The sequence below is a fragment of the Symsagittifera roscoffensis genome, chromosome 3 (assembly GCF_963678635.1).
Source record: "Symsagittifera roscoffensis chromosome 3, txSymRosc1.1, whole genome shotgun sequence".
Taxonomy (NCBI): domain Eukaryota; kingdom Metazoa; phylum Xenacoelomorpha; order Acoela; family Convolutidae; genus Symsagittifera; species Symsagittifera roscoffensis.
In genome coordinates this window covers 14328627-14350101 of record NC_087064.1, presented here as the reverse complement: position 1 = coordinate 14350101, position 21475 = coordinate 14328627, and the positions used below count along the sequence as shown (strand labels likewise).

Below are 21475 nucleotides of genomic sequence, written 5' to 3'. Positions count from 1 at the left end.
ATTCGAGGTTGCTTAGCATGTCTGTTTTGATAAAAACAAAAATTAATTCGTTTGGCCGAAAAATTGTTTCAAATCGCTTAGAAAGTTCTCAGAAAACGTGAGATTAAATTTAGCTCAGCTCCAAAACCATTTTTTGCTATCTGAATCATTAAACAAAAAACTGAATGAAATGATTTTTTGAAGTCATAACGTTGACGATTAAATCGATATTGACACCCAAAGTGGTGCAGATTCATCTAATTTTTCAGACACGCCTCAAAAGAATAAGGCTGTTGGTCAACAGTTATGAAGTAAAAAAACTTGATGAAAACTAAGAACAACTATGGGAATTAATTTGCATTCATTGATCTTGTGAATAAATAAAGGTAATTTTTCATTATATGGAAAACGAAAACTTTTTATTTGTATTCCAAAATGAATAAATACTTTTATCTTGAAGAAAATTATATTTTGAAAGATCAAGCTTTGAAAAATTTATGCCGAAACTATATGCTGAGCTTGCTTTGCCACACGTTTCAAACATCGGAAAATTCACGCCAAAGTTGTCACCTCTTGTCGAATGGGGCAAAATCAAGTTCGTCTCTAAGAAAAACAGACACCTCAAAGCCACTCTAAAACCTAATTTGTCATAACCTCTAATTTTTCTGACGCAGTATTAACTCTTAATTGGAATCAAAACTCAGCAAGCATGTTTTTTTCATGGAGTACGAAAATACAATATTATAAATTATATTAGCCAAGTTTCATACAATCAAAATCACTTGAAAAAAAAATTGTTAAAAAATTATAATTTTGCAGAAGTTCGAACATCTGAGACACAACGCCTGCAATATAAGTACTTCAAAAAAATTGATTTTTGTCAATGATTGTAAATCCGCAATTCAAACTCAAAATGCTTACGTTCTGGTCTTTCTAGAAGCTTTGATGTTTCCGTGTAAAATTTTTTTCACCATAATGAGAAAACTTTGTTTTCATTATAGGCGCAAAAAAGATACTCTTCAATCAAAAAAACTTGTGTTCCAGCCCGTTTCCTTTTGAAAAATCACGTGTTTTGCTATCCAACGTTTTATGTTTCCTGCAACAAAAACGAGTAACACTATAAAGACATTCTTATCAAAACATTTGTACAAACTAAATTGGAACAAATTAGGTTTATTTTAAGTTGTTTTGAAGTGTTTGATTTCTTTCGTGACAAGTTTGATTTGATTTCACTTGACAACAGGTGATGCCTCTGTCGATGAAATTTCAGTATATAAACTGTTCGGCAAAACAGGCTTTGCAAATAATTTTGAAAAGGGATATGCTGAAACTATGTGCCAAGTGTGCTTAGTCGAACCGAAAAATCCGTTGTTGTGAAAAACTACGGCAAACTTGTCACCTGAAGACGAAAAGGGCAAAAACAACTTTGTCACAGAGAAACTCAACACCTCACAGCCACTTTTAAAAACCATATATCTTGTCCTAGATCTTTTCTGAGTAAGTACAAACTCTTATTTTGAGTTAAATTTCAGCAAGCATGTTTTTTCAAAAATTAGCAATTTTTTGAACAAATTTTTAGGTAATTGTTTGGTCTGGAGAAACTAATGAACATAGAAAATTACATAGTAAATTTTTTTTATTAGCCAATTTTATACAATGGAAACCACTTAAAAAGCATTTTTTCTGCAAGTTAAAAAAAGCACATGACCTCTACGTTGAAGCAGAAAGGACTGGTGGTTTAGCAATTTATTCAATTGAAAGTGTTTTGCAGAAGTTTGATCTTCTGAGACACGACTCTTGAAACAGAAATATGTCAAAACAAATAAATTGTCAATAAGTCAAAAATCACAATTGGAAAACAACGTTTGTCGCACGTTCTTGTCTTTTTCCAGAAGGATACTGATGTTTCTTAAGAAGATTTTTCTTGCCAATTTGAGTGAACTATTGTTTTTATGATAGGATCGAAAACTTTACTATTCAAGCAAAACTTTTCTGTTCCAGACGGTTTCTTTTCGAAATAACCAGGTGTTCTGCTACCAAACACTATGTTTCTTGCAACAAAAAGCAGTTAAAACAATTAATTAAAACAAATCTCGCAAACCATTTCTATAAAGTAGGTTTATTTTAGGTAGTTTTAGAGTATTGATTTAGTTTGTGACGAAATATGTGTGTCAGCTTGTTTCGTCTGTTATCAGTAAGTAAAAAATTGGATTTTTGACAGCGTTGCATGTGGCAATTTCAATTGTCGTCATATTGATTCCACGCCAACACTATTTTTCGAAAATCCACGCACACTCTCATTTCTCAGTAAAATAGAGTTCATTTCTCAGTAACAGAAAGTTCAACTTTTGAAATTATTGGGTTTAATTAGTTTCTTCCCAAGAAAGTTATCACTTGACTATAAGAAAGAAAAAAAATTTGCCTCAGAGATTGCAGGCAAAACTGTGCAGAGGTTGAAAGTCCAGACAATTGCAGTTCTTCAGAAAATCTGTAAAGGACTCGAAATTTTCAGTAGTTTGTTTATAGAAGTTTAAATCGAAATTTTAATGATCTGTTTTTGGTCGTTTTAGGTTAGTTGAACTGCCATTTTAATCAATTTTTGAGTAATCAGAGCTGAACGTAATTCCTTTGCGCAAGTTGAAAAAAGTTTGTGAAAACCGGTATTGTTGTATCGAAAGATGTCAAGTACTCAAATGAAAAATCTTTTTTTTACAATTACGCCATAGGCTTTGAGAAAAAATTCCCAGGAAAATCTCTTAGCTTAAATTTGTTATATCCTTGAACTGATGTGAAGGTACGGCAAATAATAAAAAATTTTGTTCTTGTCAAAAAACTTGTCAAGTGCAGAGTCGCTAATTCAGAAAGGTACATTGTGGTGAAATGCAACAGACACTGGTTTATGTTGGTTAGTGATGCGTAACTTTTTATTAGCTTTAAACAGTCATCGGGAGTATCTTGTTTTTTGCGGTTTGGACGAATAACGGGTTCAAGGAAATGTGAAAATCAAATGTTACGAAAACACGATTTAAGTAATAATCCTGTGCATTTTACCACTCATGTTCTTTTCTGCCAACTGATTCCAGCGCGACAAACATGGAAGAGCTTGGGTTGTACTTGTTACCTGGGTAAACATGATTTAATTGGTTAATAATTATTTTGAAACATCTATCAATCTTTGAGCAGTTTCCAAAAAACTGTCGCAATTTGAAAACAAAACTTTTGAATAGAATGTTCAAATTACAAATCAGACAGCATGATCTCCATCTGCAGACTTTTTGACGCGGTTGCTTTCACTTTGACTGCAATCAATAAGATGATGAAAAAGAACAACTACCGCAAGGCTTTCATCTTCAATCGCCCAGTGAAAAAAACAATAAAATTTTTTTTTTATCTATCTTGAACTCTCATAAACTTTAGCTTCATAATATTTTTTTAACAAAAACATTTCAAATAGCCATTAAGCGCCTTCTGCAAGACTTTCTTTTCAATTTCACTGAAAAGCAGCCAATGATCTGAAAACGCAAAGATTGGCTTTGCAAGAAACTGTTTTGTGATTGCTCTCGAGTTCACTTTCTTCTATTCACTTTCTTCTATTGCTGCTATATGTGTTCCCAGAATATGATTAGCCAACAAAGTTAAATTAGTGAGACAGTATAGGTCCATTTTCTACTATCTCTTCAATAGGACAAAATTTTCTATATAAAGTCAAAAAACGTGGTGAAAAACAAGATTTAAAACTTGCTATGGTTGGTTTTGTGAACAATTGAGTTTATTTTTCCAAATTTTGAAGAAAAAAAAACATTTTTTTTTTTGTATTTCAGAATTTGTTTATGAGAAATATTATTTTGAAGAGATTCTGTATTTTAGAGAGCAAGCTTTGAAAGAGATATGCAAAAGAAAGAGCCTTGTTTTACTAAGCAATTCATACGTTGAAAATCCATGCCAAAGTCGTCACCTGTAGATGGGTGGGGCAAAATAAAGTTCGTCTGAAAAAAAATTAGACAAAACTAGTGCTAACTCTTATCTGAAGCCAATTATGGTTTTTATATGTATGTTTATATGTCACGCATGGTTTTTATATGCATTAGCATTTCATTGAACAAAACTTATTTCAGGTAATTTTTGCACCACTGACAAAATAAAAAAGGGTGCTTTTGAGTTACATTAGCCAACTTTCATACAATCGAAATAACTTGAAAGTAATAAAAAATTTCGTTTAAAACTTATCAACAACATATGATGCCTATGTAAAGGTAGAAAGTACTTGAAATTTTAAGCTCGACTTAAAAATTTCAAGTTTTCAGAAAATTTCAAGTTGAAAAATAAAACCGAAACATAAGATGTTTATTTTAGGCTGATCCTACCCTACGCTCATTGTCACCCACAATTTAATTCCAGTTTGAGATCATTTATACGGCTTTTCCTGAAATTAGCTCATGGAAATTTAACTATTTATTATAGAAAACTTTTTATAACTTCTGACTAAATCCGCTCGTAGGTTATTCTTGTTCTGTTTAAATATCCACTCAATTGAAAAGCTAAAACCTTATAAAAACATATCTTTAAACTTTGCTAAACCTCCATTCATCTAAAATGCTCAAAAAACATTTTAAATACCCTATTTTTAGAAGGAATTAGGTGGTCCTATACAGGGGCGGATTGAGGGGGGGGGGGGGGGCGGATGCCCCCTCCCCCTCAGGGATTCGACCCCCTGCCGACCCAAAGGGTCCTCTCTTTGATACTTTTTCAGAAATCCATTTTTGGCCGACCGACCCTAAAAATTTTCTAAAGGCGCCTTTGGCGCCAATATATATTAACTTTAAGGGGAAGCGCGCGCCAAAAAAAAGCGATTTTTTTTTGTCAAAATTTTTCAAAAAGTGCCCAAAAACGGCTTTTTTTAACGTTTTTTCAAAAATCTGCCTGCGGCGCAGAAAATTTTGCCAAAATAAGGGGAAAACAGTGCTTGGGGAGAGCTAGAAAAATCAATTTGGTCGAACTAAAAAAATAAGGTCGTCAAAATTTTGGAAAATTTTTTGAAAATCCGCCCCCCCTCGAGAAAATCCTAGATCCGCCCTGGTCTTATATGCAACCTAACAGTACTCTAAATTGTACAGTAAATTGATTTCTTTATCACACATGTATCCAACCTTTTTATCCTGATATCTATTTATCCTGATTCTTCATCAGATCATCTATGAAAGCGAATAAAATTCTAAATACGTTTCTCGGATTTCGATGACAGGGGTGCAATGAAACGATCAAACACTATCGAAGTGAACACTTTACTTTTATAGGTTTCACCAATCTCGAAATCTATCGACGGTTTTGACCGAAAAAAAATTGTATTGTTTGGTCAATATAGCTCAGATATGTTTCAACTTTCCCGACCAAAATGAGTATGTCTGATTGTGCTCAACTCAGGTGCGGACCTAGAATTATCTCAAGGGGGGGTTTTGAACAGTTTGTTGACCCTTTTTTGGGCAAAACTTTTGCGCCGCAGGCCAATATTGAAAATCAGGTCAAAAAAGCTTTTTTAGGTTTTTAGGAGCTTTTGGGAAATTTTTATCAAATTATCGCTCCCACGTCAAAATTAGTATACATTGGCGCCAAAAGCGCTTTTAGAGAAAGTTTGGAGTCAACCAGTCAAAAACGGAGGTCTTTGTCGGTAGTCCATTGAGTAGTCAGGGAGTCGAATCCGCTGCTTGCTCGGATTATGTTTTGACTTTTTTGACTAAAATTGGCTATATTTGGACTTTGTGCTCGATTTAAAATTACTTCTCGGCCGCGGATTTTAAGTCGTACAACTGCACCTGCTCGACGTTCTCGAATCATCAGTCGACCCCGTCGCGTCGGCCCGGGTAAAAGGAATGGCTACGAGTCAGTTTTAGTTTTGAATTTAAGCATAATTGTCTAACTTCAATTCGTTCGTGTGCGCATAAAAACCTGTTACTCATAATGTGTAGCTGTAAGCAGGGGCGGATTTAGGGGGAGGGTTTAGGGGGTGGGGTTTCGAACGCCCCTCACTCTCAGGGATTCGACTCCCTGCTGACCCATAGGGTCCCCTCTGTACTTTTTTGAGAAATCCATTTTTGGTGAGGACTCTAAACATTTTCTAAGGGCGCCTTGTGCGCCAATATATACTAAATTTGAGGGGGGAGCGCGCGCCGAAAAAACGCGATTATTGGCTTCAAATTTTCCAAAAAGTGCCTTAAAACGCTAATTTTCAAAAGTTTGCCTGCGGCGCTAAAAATGTGCTAAAATTACGGTCGTTATAGTGTTTTGGGAGAGCTTGGAAATCAATTTGGTCGACCTAGCAAAAACGTTCGACAACGTTTTGAAAATATTTTGAAAATCCCCCCTCGAGAAAATCTTAGATCTGCCCCCTGACTGTAAGCACATTTTTTTTTCTTTGAAAAAAAAACTTTCAATATTGTTTTGGTAAAATCTGAATGATGATAGTGTGTCGCTTTTTTCATCTTTATTTTCAGTTTATTACTGCATTATTAAAACCATCTAAATTGGTTGCTTTTTCAATAAATATTTATCTTTTTGTAGATTAACCATATGGCTTAAATCTCGAGTGGCATCATCATGAGTATTTTACCGAATGGCATACGTTTCAAGTTTTCTAGAATTTAAAACATTTTCTGTCAAGAATTAGAATATTTTCTATGAATTATATAATAAAGGTTTCCAAGCAGTTCTGCAGAAAAATGGATCTGAAGAAAATTTTTAGTTGCAGTAAATTTATGGTTTTTATAAATCATTCTGAAAAAGAAACATTTATCATCCGATTTATGATTTTTGCTGAGTTATAGTTCTGGAAAATCTAGTTAACAATATTCTACTCCCATTTGCAAATTTTCAGCAACATTTTCTCAAAAATATTCTATTTTCATCCGAGAAACTTCAGCAACGTTTAGAACACTTGCTCTGCGATGATGGAGAAAACGAAACTCAAAATTCGAAAGGTTTGTCATTAATTGAACTCCAGGTTAAGTTTTTGGGTTTTTCCTCATGTTGAATAACCGTCTTGTTTCACGTTGAAAACATTAAATGTTTAATTGTGTCGTGAAAAGTCATGTTTAACGGCAAATAATCAGCCATTTTCATAGGAAATCTCAATTGAGGAGACATGTCGTCCAACAACAGGTGATCGGAGCAGTAGAGACGCCGAAAATGGCAAGCTTAACAACCAACGACGATCAAGTGAGCTTACTTAACTTGCACGTTTCTTTTATTTCAAAACTACAGGCTGATTAGAATGTATATGAATAAAGGCAGTTTTTGGTCTAAACATTCAAAAAAGTGTTTTAAAAGTGTCCAAAAAGTGTCGCAACGCGAGAAACAATTGGTCAAAACAAATTTGGATCTTTATAATGATTTGGAAGAGCTCGGAAAGTCAATTTGGCTGGCCCATAAAAAAGTTGAAAAATAGTTTTCGAAAATCTCCCGCCCAAACGCCCGCCCGCCCGCCGACCAATCATAAAATTTTTCGAAGGTTGATATTATTTTAGATAAAAGACCAGAAAAAGCGCCTTCCAAGAAAAATCCGCTACGAATTTTTTTGGTGTGCGTTTGAAAATATTCGGATCAGCAAATAAAAGCAACTTGACGGGTATCAAGTTGCTTTGCCAGTAGCACACAATTTGTGACCACCGTTATCATAGGGAAAAATCTCATACAACTTTCAAACACAACGAGTTACTAACCCCAAGTTACTTTCAGTCATAGGTCTAGAGCAAAAGTACGGATATCTAAGTTCGCTTTAACCATTTGCTCATATTTTGGAAAAGCGCATCACTAATTCACCATTAGTTCTAACGTCTTGTTGAAACTTAAATTGGCTGACGCATTTTTTCAACGAATTGGATTTCTGTGAACTTTCATTTCTGTTTCACGAACTTTGAGAGTTTCGAACTTTGGCTGAATAAGTGCGGAAACTCGAAGTGTTCAGGTGTTGGACAGGGAGATGACCAAGATGGGGAGAGAGACGATAAGAAAGATGCTCTGCTAGTTGCATGGGGTGGGGGCAAGAGACGCATGGTGTTGGCTAATGTGTGCACTGTTCTGTTATACGTGTGTTTCCTGGGTGCATGTGTGATGACGTCAGTAGAGAGTGTGAAGAGTGTGATCAGAGCCAGTACCACTCCCGTGTCTTCTACTTCCATTCACTTCCAACAGCACAAGTACAATCCACCAGGTAGAAACAAATGGAGCTCTTTTGTCACTAAAACCCTTCCCTCTCCAACCCCCTCCTCCACCCGCTCCCCAAACTACAAAAAAATATATAGCCCCCTCCGCACGCCGCACCAACAGTTAGTATTTTTCTATTGTAGGAAGGTAGGCTATTCTTAAGTATGTAAACTCAATCTTACATATTGGGTGCAACAAACTGAGCTCAATGCACCCCTAAAGTATACAGAAAGGAGCTCAATGCACCCCATTAAGCCGATGCCAAATAGTTTCACTGAACCGACAAAACATAGGACGAAATTGTTAAGGAGAAAAAAAAACTGAAGCAAAAAACATTTTAAGAAAATTGAAAAAACAAGGCATACCATATAGTAAAATTTCATAAGACTCGGTAGAACTTCATTTAAGGCAAAGGAACCAGATATTTGAAAATCAAATTAGCAACGGAAGAAATTAAACTCGACAATTTTTGAGCAGACACAAAGTGAGCCGAAAAAAATGCATTTTTTAATTTTTTTATAGTTTAAGTCCCTCATGAAGCTACAATGAACCAGACTTGCATTTGTAACTTCAACAAAAGTTACATGCGAAACAACAAAAAATCCTAAGACAACTAGGCCAACAAACTTTGAGCAGAGACAAGTTGAGCAAAAAAAACTTTTCTATTAAATCACCACTGAAACTACCTACATTGAACAACACTTGCACATTCAACTACAATGAAAATTGCTTACAGCACGTGCAAGTTTTGAAAACTAGAAAACTGTTTGAATTTATAACTTGTATACTTCAATTGACTTGAACTATCAAATTAAAAATAAAACTTTTTTGCATTTAAGCCGATGCCAAATAGTTTCACTAAACGACAAAACAAAGGACGAATTTGTTAAGGAGAAAAAATTCTAAGCGCGAAAAAATAGAAATAAAAAACCAAAAATATACGAGTCAAGGTTAGGAAGATTCAAAACTACAGAAGATAATCAACGAAACTTAGGGTGAAAACTTAACAGCATTACTTCGAGACCAAGTGAAAAGGAGCCGGGAAATTGCTGAGGCTCGATAATAAAGCAACATCAATTTCTTAGAAGGGTGTAAAAAAAGTTGCTTACTGGAAAATGTCTATATAGTTCTCGGTTACAAGACACTTGTTTTGGCAAGTGTAAAAAGAGATTATCTAAGTTCATGTTTTGTTAAGTTATGGGGTTTTGAAAACTACTAAACAGCGCAACATGGGATAATTAACGCGCGATAAATTTCGCTCTTATAACACGCGTAAGCGGCGGAATAAAGCATTCCAAACTCAATTGCAGCAAAGCATTTGAGGTTTTTAGTAGGACACGAGACGTTTAATACATCTTTTTGTAGTTTACCTCATCCTGTGAGGGATACATTGAAGAAAGAACTTCTTTTTTTATAATTACTTTATCAATTTTTCTACTTAATTCTTTTTAATTGGCATAAAGTGCAGTCGTAACAGTCATGACTTCACCCTGATCTACGAGAATTCATTTTGCAATTTGAAATCAGCAAGCAAGAGCAACTCCAGTTTAATTGTGCAAGCCCTGTGCATTTCATCTCGGCTAAAAAAGAGATCAACTCCTGGCAATTAGTTCAGCCACTGATGGTAAAAGTAAAGCAAATCGAAGAATAATCGTGAGAAATGAATTAAGCGTTCAGATAGAAAGCCACGATGAATTTTACTTTGCCGTGAGAGGACAGAAAAATACATTGGAAAAAACAAGTGCATCAACCCTCGCAGTTAAAACCCAAAGTAAATTTGTTAAATTGAATCTGAAGGCTTGCTGAGAATAAAGATGTCTAAAAAGAGGTTGCAGTACGAACAAGTTCACATCATCTGCTGAGGTCCATTCAAATAAAGTGGAAAAGATTCCGAAAACATGTCTCATCAAAACCGAAGAGACAGTATTGGGATTGTTGAGATGAAAAAATTGCCAAATTAGGCAACCGAGTCGTTTTTTTTTCTAACTGCCGGCAGTACTCACGGCAATAAGGAGACAAGACATTTAGAATTGGCACCGGAATTATTTAACAAGCAGATCAGAAAAACAGCTACGGGATGTCTAACCTGATTTATTTGGTAGATTATGTGGCACTGGCTAACAGTCGTAGTGACCAGGGTCTCGGTTGGATTCCGAACTTCGCTCTGAATATGCATGATCGCAGATGAAGTTTAGCGAGAGCACAAAAAGGCCATGTGATTCCAGGTAATGTAATTTCAATGTAAGCGCAAACTTAGCAATATGTACAGCTTCAGACCTACAATTTAAGGTTTTCTAAATGAGCCAAACGAGATCTACCCTTATAGCAACCAGACTGGATGAAAATAACTTTGCGTACAAATCGGTTAATTGCTCACTCTTTGCCAACGAAAACGAACGTCTTGCTTGTAAATTGTCGACTAAAGGAGCAATCCCAGTCGTCAAAAAGGTCCATTCAATAATTGAGTCAAGAAACCACAAAATATTACGTTTGTAATCTCTCTAACCGGATCTATGAGCCCGCGTCCAGACAATTCGGCCAAAGACAATTCAGCCGATTTGAAACTCAGACAATTCAGCCAAAAGTATGCAGACAATTCAGCCAATAGTAGTGACCGCCGCAGTCGCGCCAACGTGTTTCGAGCTTGCCAACAGAGGGTAGGACTCTATACGAAATTTAGAGCCGGTTATTGCCGCAAAGCGGCGACACGCGCGTAGCGCGCCCACCGGCGACCTTAAACTGAGAAATAACTCCAATTCCAATTTTTTTCTGTCGAATCTAGCGTTTTGTAAAACTGGCTGAATTGTCTGTATATTTCTGGCTGAATTGTCTGAATTTCAAATTGGCTGAATTGTCTTTGGCCGAATTGTCTGTGCGCCCTATGAACCAGTTCATGAGGTTTATGTCGAGCTTGGTCGGCTTACGGAACCTTTCGCTGATCTTCCAAAAAAAAATTTTACCTGAGGAGAAAAGTATGAGGAAGCGTTTAGGGCATTGAATATGACCGAGAAATCTTTGGCTTAAAAGCACCGTTTTTCTGTGAGAAAAAAACGAAGAAAGTGTGAAACCTCCCTTGGTGTCGCGTCTTGAGCATTTACATCAGGGTGATCAAATACGCTGATGACAGAACAAGATTTCTCATATTATGACAGCAAAAGCTAGAATTTGAAGCCGAAAAACACTATAGCTGCAGGAAAAAAAATTGAGATCAAAAATTTTTATTGCTTCGGCAAATCAAAACATTTGATCAACCACATTAGCAAACGTGGATTCTGCCAGCACATCTTATCCTCTGGGTTCCTTTTTAAAGCGATCCTTTTGATCCATGGCTCTCGATAATTTTGCTTGCCGTCGATTTTTTTTTGAGAAGAGTCTTTTTTTTTCAAGTCTGCAGAAATATGCCTCTTCAAGACCGCAAATTTTTCCTTGTTAACTTCGGCGTTTCTTACTCATTCTGAATTGGTGGCACTTGCGATGAATTGAGATACGAAGAAGATGCAGTCACAATTGAGTCAAGAAGGTCGCGTGGAATAGTAATAGTTTCTATCTGATCTCTGGCAAAATACGAGCGAACCCGTTGGAGAGCATCATGTGGCGAGCATCATGTGGGGAGCAGAAAGGGGAGCAGTGGTGAAGTGCTAAGGGAGCAGTGAAGTGGTTACGTCTCCGGGCTCTTTTTCCTTCCCCCCCACCTGCTAATTTTAATATTTGAAATTACTAATCACTTTGTCCGATTGTCATGAAAATTGACATGCAGACTAATTAGGCCATGCCAAACATATTTGGTCTTCGTAATTAACCTAGTAAAACCACTCACTAGACAATAAAATTCATGTTTGATTGAGGTGGGGGGGGGGTGGGGGGGGGGAGGAAAAAGAGCCCGTCTCCGCCTCTCAATCGAAAAGTCGGATGTTCGAGGCCCGCCATGATCCGTGCTCGTTGCTTGAGGGTGAGGCAATTTTACCCAACCCAGAAAAATAACCAAAAAAAAATTGCATGTACTTCTTAAGCAGGGGAACAGCAGCGCTTCGCCGTGATGAGCTGTACAGCTCGTATGTTGGTCCTATCCCTCGTGGATAAATGATCTTAAACTGATTTTGATACTTTCTCTCGGCAAGTTTCATCTCACTAAGGCTGGTTTCCACTTGCATATTGTGCGGCATCACCGAATTGATAAACTCACATAGCTGAAGAACATTCTGGTGATTTTCCAAACCCTTGCTTGTAAACAGATCAAAAAGACACATACTATTGCTCCTGAGAAACAATGTGGCAATTCTGCTGTGCCACTTGCTGTCGGATTGTCGGCTGTTTTGGACAGTTGCACAAGCGGACACGTGCCTTCGGGGGCGGATCTAGGATTTTCTCGAAGGGGGGAGCGCGGATTTTCAAAAATTTCCGAAAATTCTGTCGACCTTTTTTTTAGGTCGACCAAATTGATTTTTCGAGCTCTCCCAAAGCACTTAAAAGTCCGTTTTGGCCACAATATCTGCGCCGCAGGCAAAATTTTGAAAAAACAGGCCAAAAAAGGCGTTTTGGAATTTTGACTAAAAATTGCATTTTTTCTGCGCGCGCTCTCCCCTCAAAATTATTATATACTGGCGTCGAAGGCGCCTTTAGAAAAGTTTTAGGGTCCGTCACTAAAAATGGATATCTCAAAATAGTACAAAGGGGGACCCTTTGGGTCGGCAGGGGGTCAAAATAAAAGGATTTTGTCTGCCGGCTTGTTGCCATGGGCTAGAAGAGCGAACTCGTCAAACTAGACGAAGCCCAGAGTTGAACAGTCTAATACAAGTCGTTCACGCGGAAACTCGCCGGACCATAGTGGCCATCAACAAGGCGAGAACAAGGTGAGGCCAAGTTACAGAGATGGCAAATCAGGTTTTGCTCAGACCAGCCATTGGATGATGCCCTCAGTCATCGAGCGCCAGAAACAAGACAGAGGGGGGTGGGGTTGACTAAGATCACGTTCGAGGTGTCTGTTACCGGATCATCATAATCAGTTTGAACCAAGAAGAGTAGCAAGGAAAGAGCACCAAGGAATTAGATAACCTCATTTGTAAACTGAACACAATTTACAAGAAGTGCCCTAAGACAGCAACAACTCAAATTCCAGTTTGCTTGTAATCGTGCTGATTTTTGTACTGTTAAGTTCATATATTGTTGAAAAAATTTCAATGTAAGGAATATTTAAAAATGCTGAATAAGTATTTTTATGATACACGAAGATCATCTCCAAAATGTGATCGCCATTGGCTAGCTATGCTGTTGCTACTGCCAACGAGACTCTTAAAAATTATGTTCATTACGACGCCTATCTCGGTTTTATAACTAAGCACATATTGCGTGCCTTCAGGCTTCTGGAGTCCACGGACACATCTTTTGCGGGTTTTAGAGACTTTTGTTAGTGAATTCCACAATCAAATGATCCGTACACAAAATGCCGACGAGTTATTTTTGTCAGTGGATTCCGCAGCCAATTTTTTTCTGTCACAGGATTCCACAAGCACATTTAAACTGCTGCAGCACGTATCAGACTCATTTCTTCATCACTTGATTTATATATTGTGCGATAAACGTATCCCCTTCAATTTTGAAATCAATTCCTGTTAATTTAGAATTAGGAAGATAAACTAGATCAGCAAATAAGACAATTAAAACATCTCAATTTTTACAAACCTACAGTCCCCATTTTATCACCCCCCCCCTTTTCGCCAATGAGAGAAGTTCATTCATAGTTACCCCTCTCCAGCATTTACGACCATTGTCCTAATCGCTGAGGGGCCGCAATTTTTTCGGGCAATTTCAAATGTACTTGGAAAAGTTTTCGTTGTCGCCATCAAAAAAAATGCTAGTCATACAATTTTTTGATATGAAAACTGTATGATAACCATTTTTTCAAAAAAATTTTCAGTAGTCTTAATTGGTGAGGGAAATTGTAAATTGAAGGGACTTGTCTCAATTGTTTTTACACAATTACCGCTAATAGCTTCTCGGGTTGAACTCCATAAAGCGAAAATGCTTATCTTACAATTCCATACACCAAAAATGCTGATCATACAATTCGATACATCAAATGCATTTTCAAAAAATCATTCATAGAAGATTCGAACTAGTTTCTGAGGCTATTTGAACCAAATGAAACAGTGTGGTGATGAGAAATAAACTATGTTTCTTTTTTGAAAAAATGGTTATCATACAGTTTCCATATATAAAAATTGTATGACTAGCATTTTTTTGATGGCGACAACAAAATTTTTTCCAAATACATTTGAAGTTGCCCGGAAAAATTTAATTTTTTGGTTTTTTTTTTCAACCGCAAATAGATTTTTGTACTCAAACAAACTTTTTCGAAAAAAAAATTTGCATGACGTAGTCCTGGATACACAAAAATTGGATTGCTTTTCCGTTTCTCAGGATAACTTTTTTCAAACAGGCTAAAAACTTCTTTTGTATGGCTGTATTAATTGCTGAGAGAGTTTGTATCTTGAAGGGAAGTGTCTCGTTTTTTTTTAAATCTTAATTACCGCTAAAAGCTTCCCGGGTTGACCTTCATAAACCGAAAATGCTTATCTTTCAATTCCATACACCGAAAATGCTTGTCATACAATTCCATACGTCAAATGTATGTAAAAATGCTAGTCATACAATTTTCATACAATTTCAAAAACAATTCAAAAAAGATTCGAACTAGTTTTTCTGCGGCTATTTGAACCGAATAAAACATTCTGGTGATTAAAAAAACTATGTTTCATTTTCAAAAATGAAAATTGTAGGACAAGCATTTTTGGTCAACCCGGGTTATTAGGTATTTTAAACAACTAGCTATTACCGCTGAGTTCAACACGTTTCAGCCATTGTTATGCTGTATGTGGCGGACAGTGACGAGAGGAGCCTGAAATTGAGGGACTATCACTGCGTGTGCAGGTACTCCAACAACGGAGGACTCACAGACATATTCGTCAAGACAATACTCGGATCACGTGAGTACAGAGAGACCCTTTTAAAAGTATCCGTAGTCTGTAAAAATTGATCTGGATCTGACCTATGAACACCGGAGCCTATAAATGGGAACCATAAATGGTACATCATCTGAATAAAAGTGTTATATGTTTTAAGACAACAACGCGTTTTTTGAGAAGAACACAGTATCGCTTATTTCAAAATGTGTTTTGAAATTTAATCACAATATTATTTAATTAAGAAAGAAAACGCTGATTTAATTTTGCACTCATAGATCTTCTTGGCTTCTCCCAAATTTCATAAAGGACGGATTTGTTACTTAAAGGATAACCAGGTATTCTTTATTAGCTGTTATAAGCGAAGAGGAAGGACATTCAAAGGTAAGTGAGCTAATATTCACGCTGTTTACAGACCATAGAGTTTCTAAGAGGAGGTGTGAATACGTAACAGACATAATCTCAATCGACGACTTCTACACGGTCATGGCTGCCCAGCCCCACTCTAACTCTCACTCTCCCACTCACTTCAGTGATGGGTCACCCCACCCCCACGCAAATCACTCAACACTCATGCAACAGCTCAAAAAACACAGCCAGCTAAATGCCAACAGGTAATACCATTTGATTATTCGTCAGAATACCCAAATATAACTCAGGAACCAAAACAAAATAAACAAAAAAAATTTAAAAATTTCTAGAAAAAAAATACAAAGGAATTAAATTATCTCGAGATTCGCTCATGACACAGAAATTAAGAGGTCAATGACATTTTATTTTCACCGATTTTAGGGCTTTAACTACAACTGCAAAAAATGTGAAATTGTTTCTGATCGAAATGTATATTCAAAAAGAAACAACTCAAATGATATTAAGATCTGCAATTTAGATCCAACAAACATCAGAAACATTATGTCGCATTCACCATTCGAGGTCCAGAGGACTGGGAAAGAAAAGAACAAGTTGAGGTCGCATGTACTCATAGAAACAACTACGGGTCATCAACATCATCAGGAGCTGCACGGACATCATCTCAGTCTCAAAAGACAAGAACTCGGAATTTAAAGAGTCCGGAGGCTGACAATACTAGGGATCCATCACGCAATTTGTCCAGCGAATCGATATCTAAAGAAACTGATAATTCAAAGATTCAACCGCGACGCACAGAAAAAGAGGATTTTAAGAAAGAGCCTAGCGATCCGGAAGTTGACACTAGTCGGATTGGAGGCCACCCACGAGACACGAGGAAAGTTTCTGGAGACATGATGTCTGAAAATATTGGGTTTCTAAAGTTTCTGAACATATCTGCAGCCGGGAGAGGAGCAGAGTCTGTCATTACTGGAAAAGAAAGCATTCATGGGGATGACAGAGTGAGCCTAGAGTACATGTTGCTGCCATCCTACCACGAAATGCTGAAAAGGTTGGTATCAAAAACAGGTTTCTTACACAGAAGCGAAGCGGAGCTTAGTGCCACTTGCGATAACAAATACTTATAGAATTGCAACCTTGTAGACAGAAAATGAAATGAACGCCGCTAAGTCGAAAAAAAGTTAAAACTGTCAAAATCACTTCATTCATCTATAAAAATTTCCATTTTTGTCTCAATTGATGTTCATTTTGTGGCAAGCACGTCCAGCAACACAACTGCTGGAGTTGAATAACTATTAAGAAGCATTTATCGGAACATTTTTACGAAACAAACTGAACCGACAACACTTGGGTAACACCCTGTTGAGCCGAAAACAAAAAGTGTTGTCATGAAAAATCTTTGAGCAATTAAACCCTGAGCTGTTAATTTCTAAATTTTACGCTCTTCTCCTCCGGAAAAACAAAAAGGGATAAAATATACTTTTCACTAGAACAGATACAAATTACATGTTTGATCTCATAAAAACTACGCCGAAAAATTTTAGGTTGACTAAAAGTTTAAAGCGAATGTTTCAATTTGAATGGTTGTTTAGTGAGAATCGGATGCAGGCCATTCTGACTCACAGGGGCACTAAGAAGACGGAGTTCACGGAGAGCAGCGTGAGCAAGACACTGCATGTCTATCTGCTGATGAGCGAGGTGGAGGAACACGGTCAACACCGGTTACTACTCGACACAGAGGTACACAGTTGGAGTTGTTGTACTTTTTTCTGCAAAATTTTACACCAGCAGTGATGGACTTCGACAATTAGGTAGAAAAAAAAGAAAATCAATTCAATTTATTACTTTTCGAAAAAAAGTTTGACCAACGCAAAACTAACAAGGGCTTCGACATAAAGGCAGATTTAATCTGTAGTAATGGACAGCAGGGGGGTTAGGAAATTAGACGATAAGCAAATTAGACGGATAGTCTGAAAGATGTCCAAATATCATGAGGTGAGTGTAAATACTCGAGTTATCATAACAAAGAGTTCCTTTAATAGCTATTCGTCAAAATATGAGAATGATACAAAAATCATAGCTTTAACAGAGTTTGGCATAACAATAACTCGCTATAGGATCTTTTTAAGCTTGAAAACAAGGGAAAATTATTTATTGGTGTTAACAGTAAAAAACATTATTGTTAACAGCTAAAAGTTTGAATAATATTTTTCCCAAGTGAAAAAACTATCTGGTAGTTATGATTGAATGGTTAATCTAAAGTAAGTAAAACAAGTCAGTGAAACAGTAGCTCTTCTTGAAACTGATACAAATCAAACTCAGACAAAATTAATCTAGTTAATTCATAAGTTCTCACAAGATTCTCTCGGACTGAGTAACGATTTAATTGAAAAAAAAAATCTCCTAGTCGAAATACTCGCATTCAAGTTGAATAGATGCACTTTGCACTGTAAAGTCCGAGTTCCCGTATTGTCTGGAAACTGGAAACGTATTACCAATCTACAAATCAGGCAAACAGTTAGACAGCTCAAACTTCAGGCGTATTTCACTCCTTCTGGTCATTGAAAAATTCTTTGAGAAAGTCACACGAAAGGGTGATTAATTTCCTAAACAAGCACCATGTTCTAAAGAAAAACAGTTTGAATTTAGGAAAAAAGCAACACAGTTGAAGCAAGGACCTTTATTAAAAAAATTTCTTTAAAATATGCTCAATGAGGGGTGCTTAACTGAAAACACGATCTTAGATCATTCTAGAGCTTTTAAAAATATTAATTGTAAAAATGTATACAACAAAAAATTATATAGTCTTAAAGGGAAAACAGCCAAAGTGCAGAAGTTTTATCATCTTATTTTAGAAAAAGAATGCAATGTGTTATTACACCAGCTGAAGCATCAGAATTGAAGCGCTTATTTCACTCCTTCTGAACATTGAAAAATTCGTTGAAAAAGTCACACGAAAGGGTGATTAATTTCCTAAACAAGCACCCTGTTCTAAAGAAAAACAATTTGAATTTAGGAAAAAAGCAACACAGTTGAAGCAACGACCTTTATTAAAAAATTTCTTTAAAATATGCTCAATGAGGGGTGCTTAACTGAAAACACGATCTTAGATCATTCTAGAGCTTTTAAAAATATTAATTGTAAAAATGTATACAACAAAAAATTATATAGTCTTAAAGGGAAAACAGCCAAAGTGCAGAAGTTTTATCATCTTATTTTAGAAAAAGAATGCAATGTGTTATTACACCAGCTGAAGCATCAGAATTGAAGCGCATAGAGATCGGTATACCTCGGGAGTTTAAATTGGGACCTCTAATTTTTAATGTTTGCATCAGCGATATTCCTCTTGAATGTCATGAAAAAAAATCAGTAATGCTTGCAAATGATTTCAAAAAATTTTCAGAAATTCACAGTGAAAACAGAGGAAGCTGCGTGAAACACCTAGGCAATGTTAAAACGTAGTTAAACGGAAATAATTTTACGCTAAATGGAGAAAAATTTAGAAAAATAGAGGGACCAAGTTAACATCCCCCCAAGCCCTTTGGGATGAAGGATGTTAACTTGGTTCTAAGTTGGGATTTTTCAGCCAACCAGAATCGAGCATTTTACAGGGAGCGCTCAGCAAATTTGGGCGGGGGGGGATGTTAACTTGATCCAAATAGAAAAAAGAATAGTTATCAGCCAGCATAGTAAAACCAATCCTGATATGGAACAAATAGAAAAACTGAACTGAAACATCAACACTATGTAGTGCTAGCATCAAACCGCATGTCGAATGCTTGGAAGTATTTAATTATCCTTAATCTATTGGTTGCGGATTTTTTTCTTCAAAAAAGCTCAACTGGTAAGAGCAAAAACCTACATCAAACCTATTTATCAATACGCTGTCCTGGTCTTTGGCACAGCTGTTAAGTCGGATCTTGATCTTGAAATGTAGAACAAAAACAAATAATAATGTGGAAAAATTGTTTCAAATAATCTAAGCATGACCGCATCAGACACGTGAACTAGAAACGAAAGCTTTGCATATTCCACGAGCTGTATGTATATGATTTACTAAATCTTATGGCCAAAAACTTATGAAAAGCATTATCAGATAATTATATTCAAATCATCACAAAAAATTTCGATGAAAACAAAAGAAAACACTACTAACAAAGCTCAAATCAAATAGAATAGTCAAATATGGTTGGAACTAGAGGTAGACTTCTGCTTAACGAATTTTGTCAAATGGACAAATGTATATGCTTTGAGATGGTCACTTTTAAAGAATCGAAACTAGGGGCTTATCTGCATTATTAAGGGATCAAGTGACAATGAAGACTTAATAAGTGTTAATTTGGTAGTTGGGTTTATTGGGTGTTTGGGGAAACTTAATTTCTGTAGTTTTTTAGTTTTTAAGTCTTAAAACAAGAAAAAAGGAAAATTTAATGTAGCTAAGTTTTGCTGAGCTGATTTTAGTTGCTCACGAGGTACCACTGGAGGGGCAAACTGTATCGCGGTTGTAAGTCTTCTTCATACATTTCACATGCCTGTTATCGCGTACCGAGAAAACTCTTTATTTCTGACCTGAAATACTTCGTATCTAATCTAATTTCTGGTCAGAAATTCTTTTTGAAATGTTTAAGTAAAGCAGGGATTTTCTTAAAAAATTTTTAATTCTCACCTTAATTCTGATCAAAAATTAGCAAAATCAAGGCCATTTCTAGCTAGAAAAATATTCCTGGTGGGGCTCGACCTTCTGTTTGCTAGGCGGTTGTAATAACCAATAGGCAACAGGCCTTGATGAAGTTTCATAGTTTTAGCAAAACAAAACTCGTTATAACAAGTGTTAGTTTGCATTATATTGCCACTGTCACTGTGTATTCTCGAAGCATGTTTATCTCGTTGCGTTGGGCAATGAACTGGTTTTTGGTTATTTCTTTCCAAAATCTGTTTGTGTCTAAACTAGGAAAGGAATAGATAATTTTTGCACAGAAAATACGAGAAAACTAGGCTAGATAATATATAAATTTTCTATCTAGGTAAACAGCCTCCGTTGGGTACGTGAGGTTATATCCCGCACTTCAAAATTAAAAATATCATTTTAATATTTATTAAATAATTCGAGACAAACCGGTTTAATAAACAGATAGCGTTTTTTCTCAATCTGTTAATTAAACCATTTGTTATTCAGTTTATAATAAAATTTATAAAGAACTTAATATTATGTTTTCAGGCTTTGTTATTACATTATTATTCGATAATAATAACAATAATCTTTCTCATTCTCATTCTCCTTTTTTCTCTTTCTCATTACTACGCCGTTTTTTTTTTCTCGAACTACTTCCAATTATACAAAGATGAACATTTACTGAAGAAAATACATTGTTATGATAACTCGAGAACAAGAATCGTTTTTGAGAGGATTACTTCAGAACAAAAATGTACAACCAATATCTCGTCGTGTCTGATTTTTAAGGATTTTTGTACGTTCAATTTTATCCATAATTTACTGATTTTGAATCATAATAATTTGATTTAACAGTGTTAATATTTTACTATTTTTGTCAACCAGATGGATTATATTTTCAGGAATCATATAAAATAGTTCCAACTAGCAACAATATGGGTGAATTGGGAAGCGTGAAACTTAAATTCGAGTGGAAGAGCCCAATGGTTTGGAAGATCAAGACTTTCATAGCCGCCTCCCCCTGGTACGCAGTCACAGTCATATGTACAATGTTACTCACACTTGCAGAAGCAGTTAATGTGTCGAGGAAGATCAAAATTCTGTTTTTGGGTCAACACTCACGAACAAACAAGACATCAAAAGGGAATCGGCAAAAGGGCTGGCTCTTTTTACGCTATACTTATTCAATGGCATACATATGGAATTCTTTGTCAGAAATTTTTTCAAAAACTAGTTGTTTTTTGTTCAGACGCCTTCAAAAAAATTTGAGAAACTTTGTTCGGAATTCTTTTATTTTGCC

General features: G+C 36.1%; 1 protein-coding gene across 1 annotated transcript in view; it reads left to right on the top strand.

Annotated features, from left to right (window-relative positions):
- The window catches only part of LOC134841583 (uncharacterized), a 23715-nt gene extending 2271 nt beyond the window's left edge, over positions 1–21444 (top strand). The window contains exons 2-9 of the mRNA XM_063857614.1: positions 7095–7188; positions 7937–8182; positions 15030–15158; positions 15550–15748; positions 16024–16554; positions 17096–17243; positions 21078–21333; positions 21425–21444. Coding sequence (XP_063713684.1) covers positions 7095–7188; positions 7937–8182; positions 15030–15158; positions 15550–15748; positions 16024–16554; positions 17096–17243; positions 21078–21333; positions 21425–21444 — 1623 coding nt within the window. The remainder of the gene's footprint in view (positions 1–7094; positions 7189–7936; positions 8183–15029; positions 15159–15549; positions 15749–16023; positions 16555–17095; positions 17244–21077; positions 21334–21424) is intronic.
- The last annotated feature ends 31 nt before the right edge of the window (positions 21445–21475 follow it).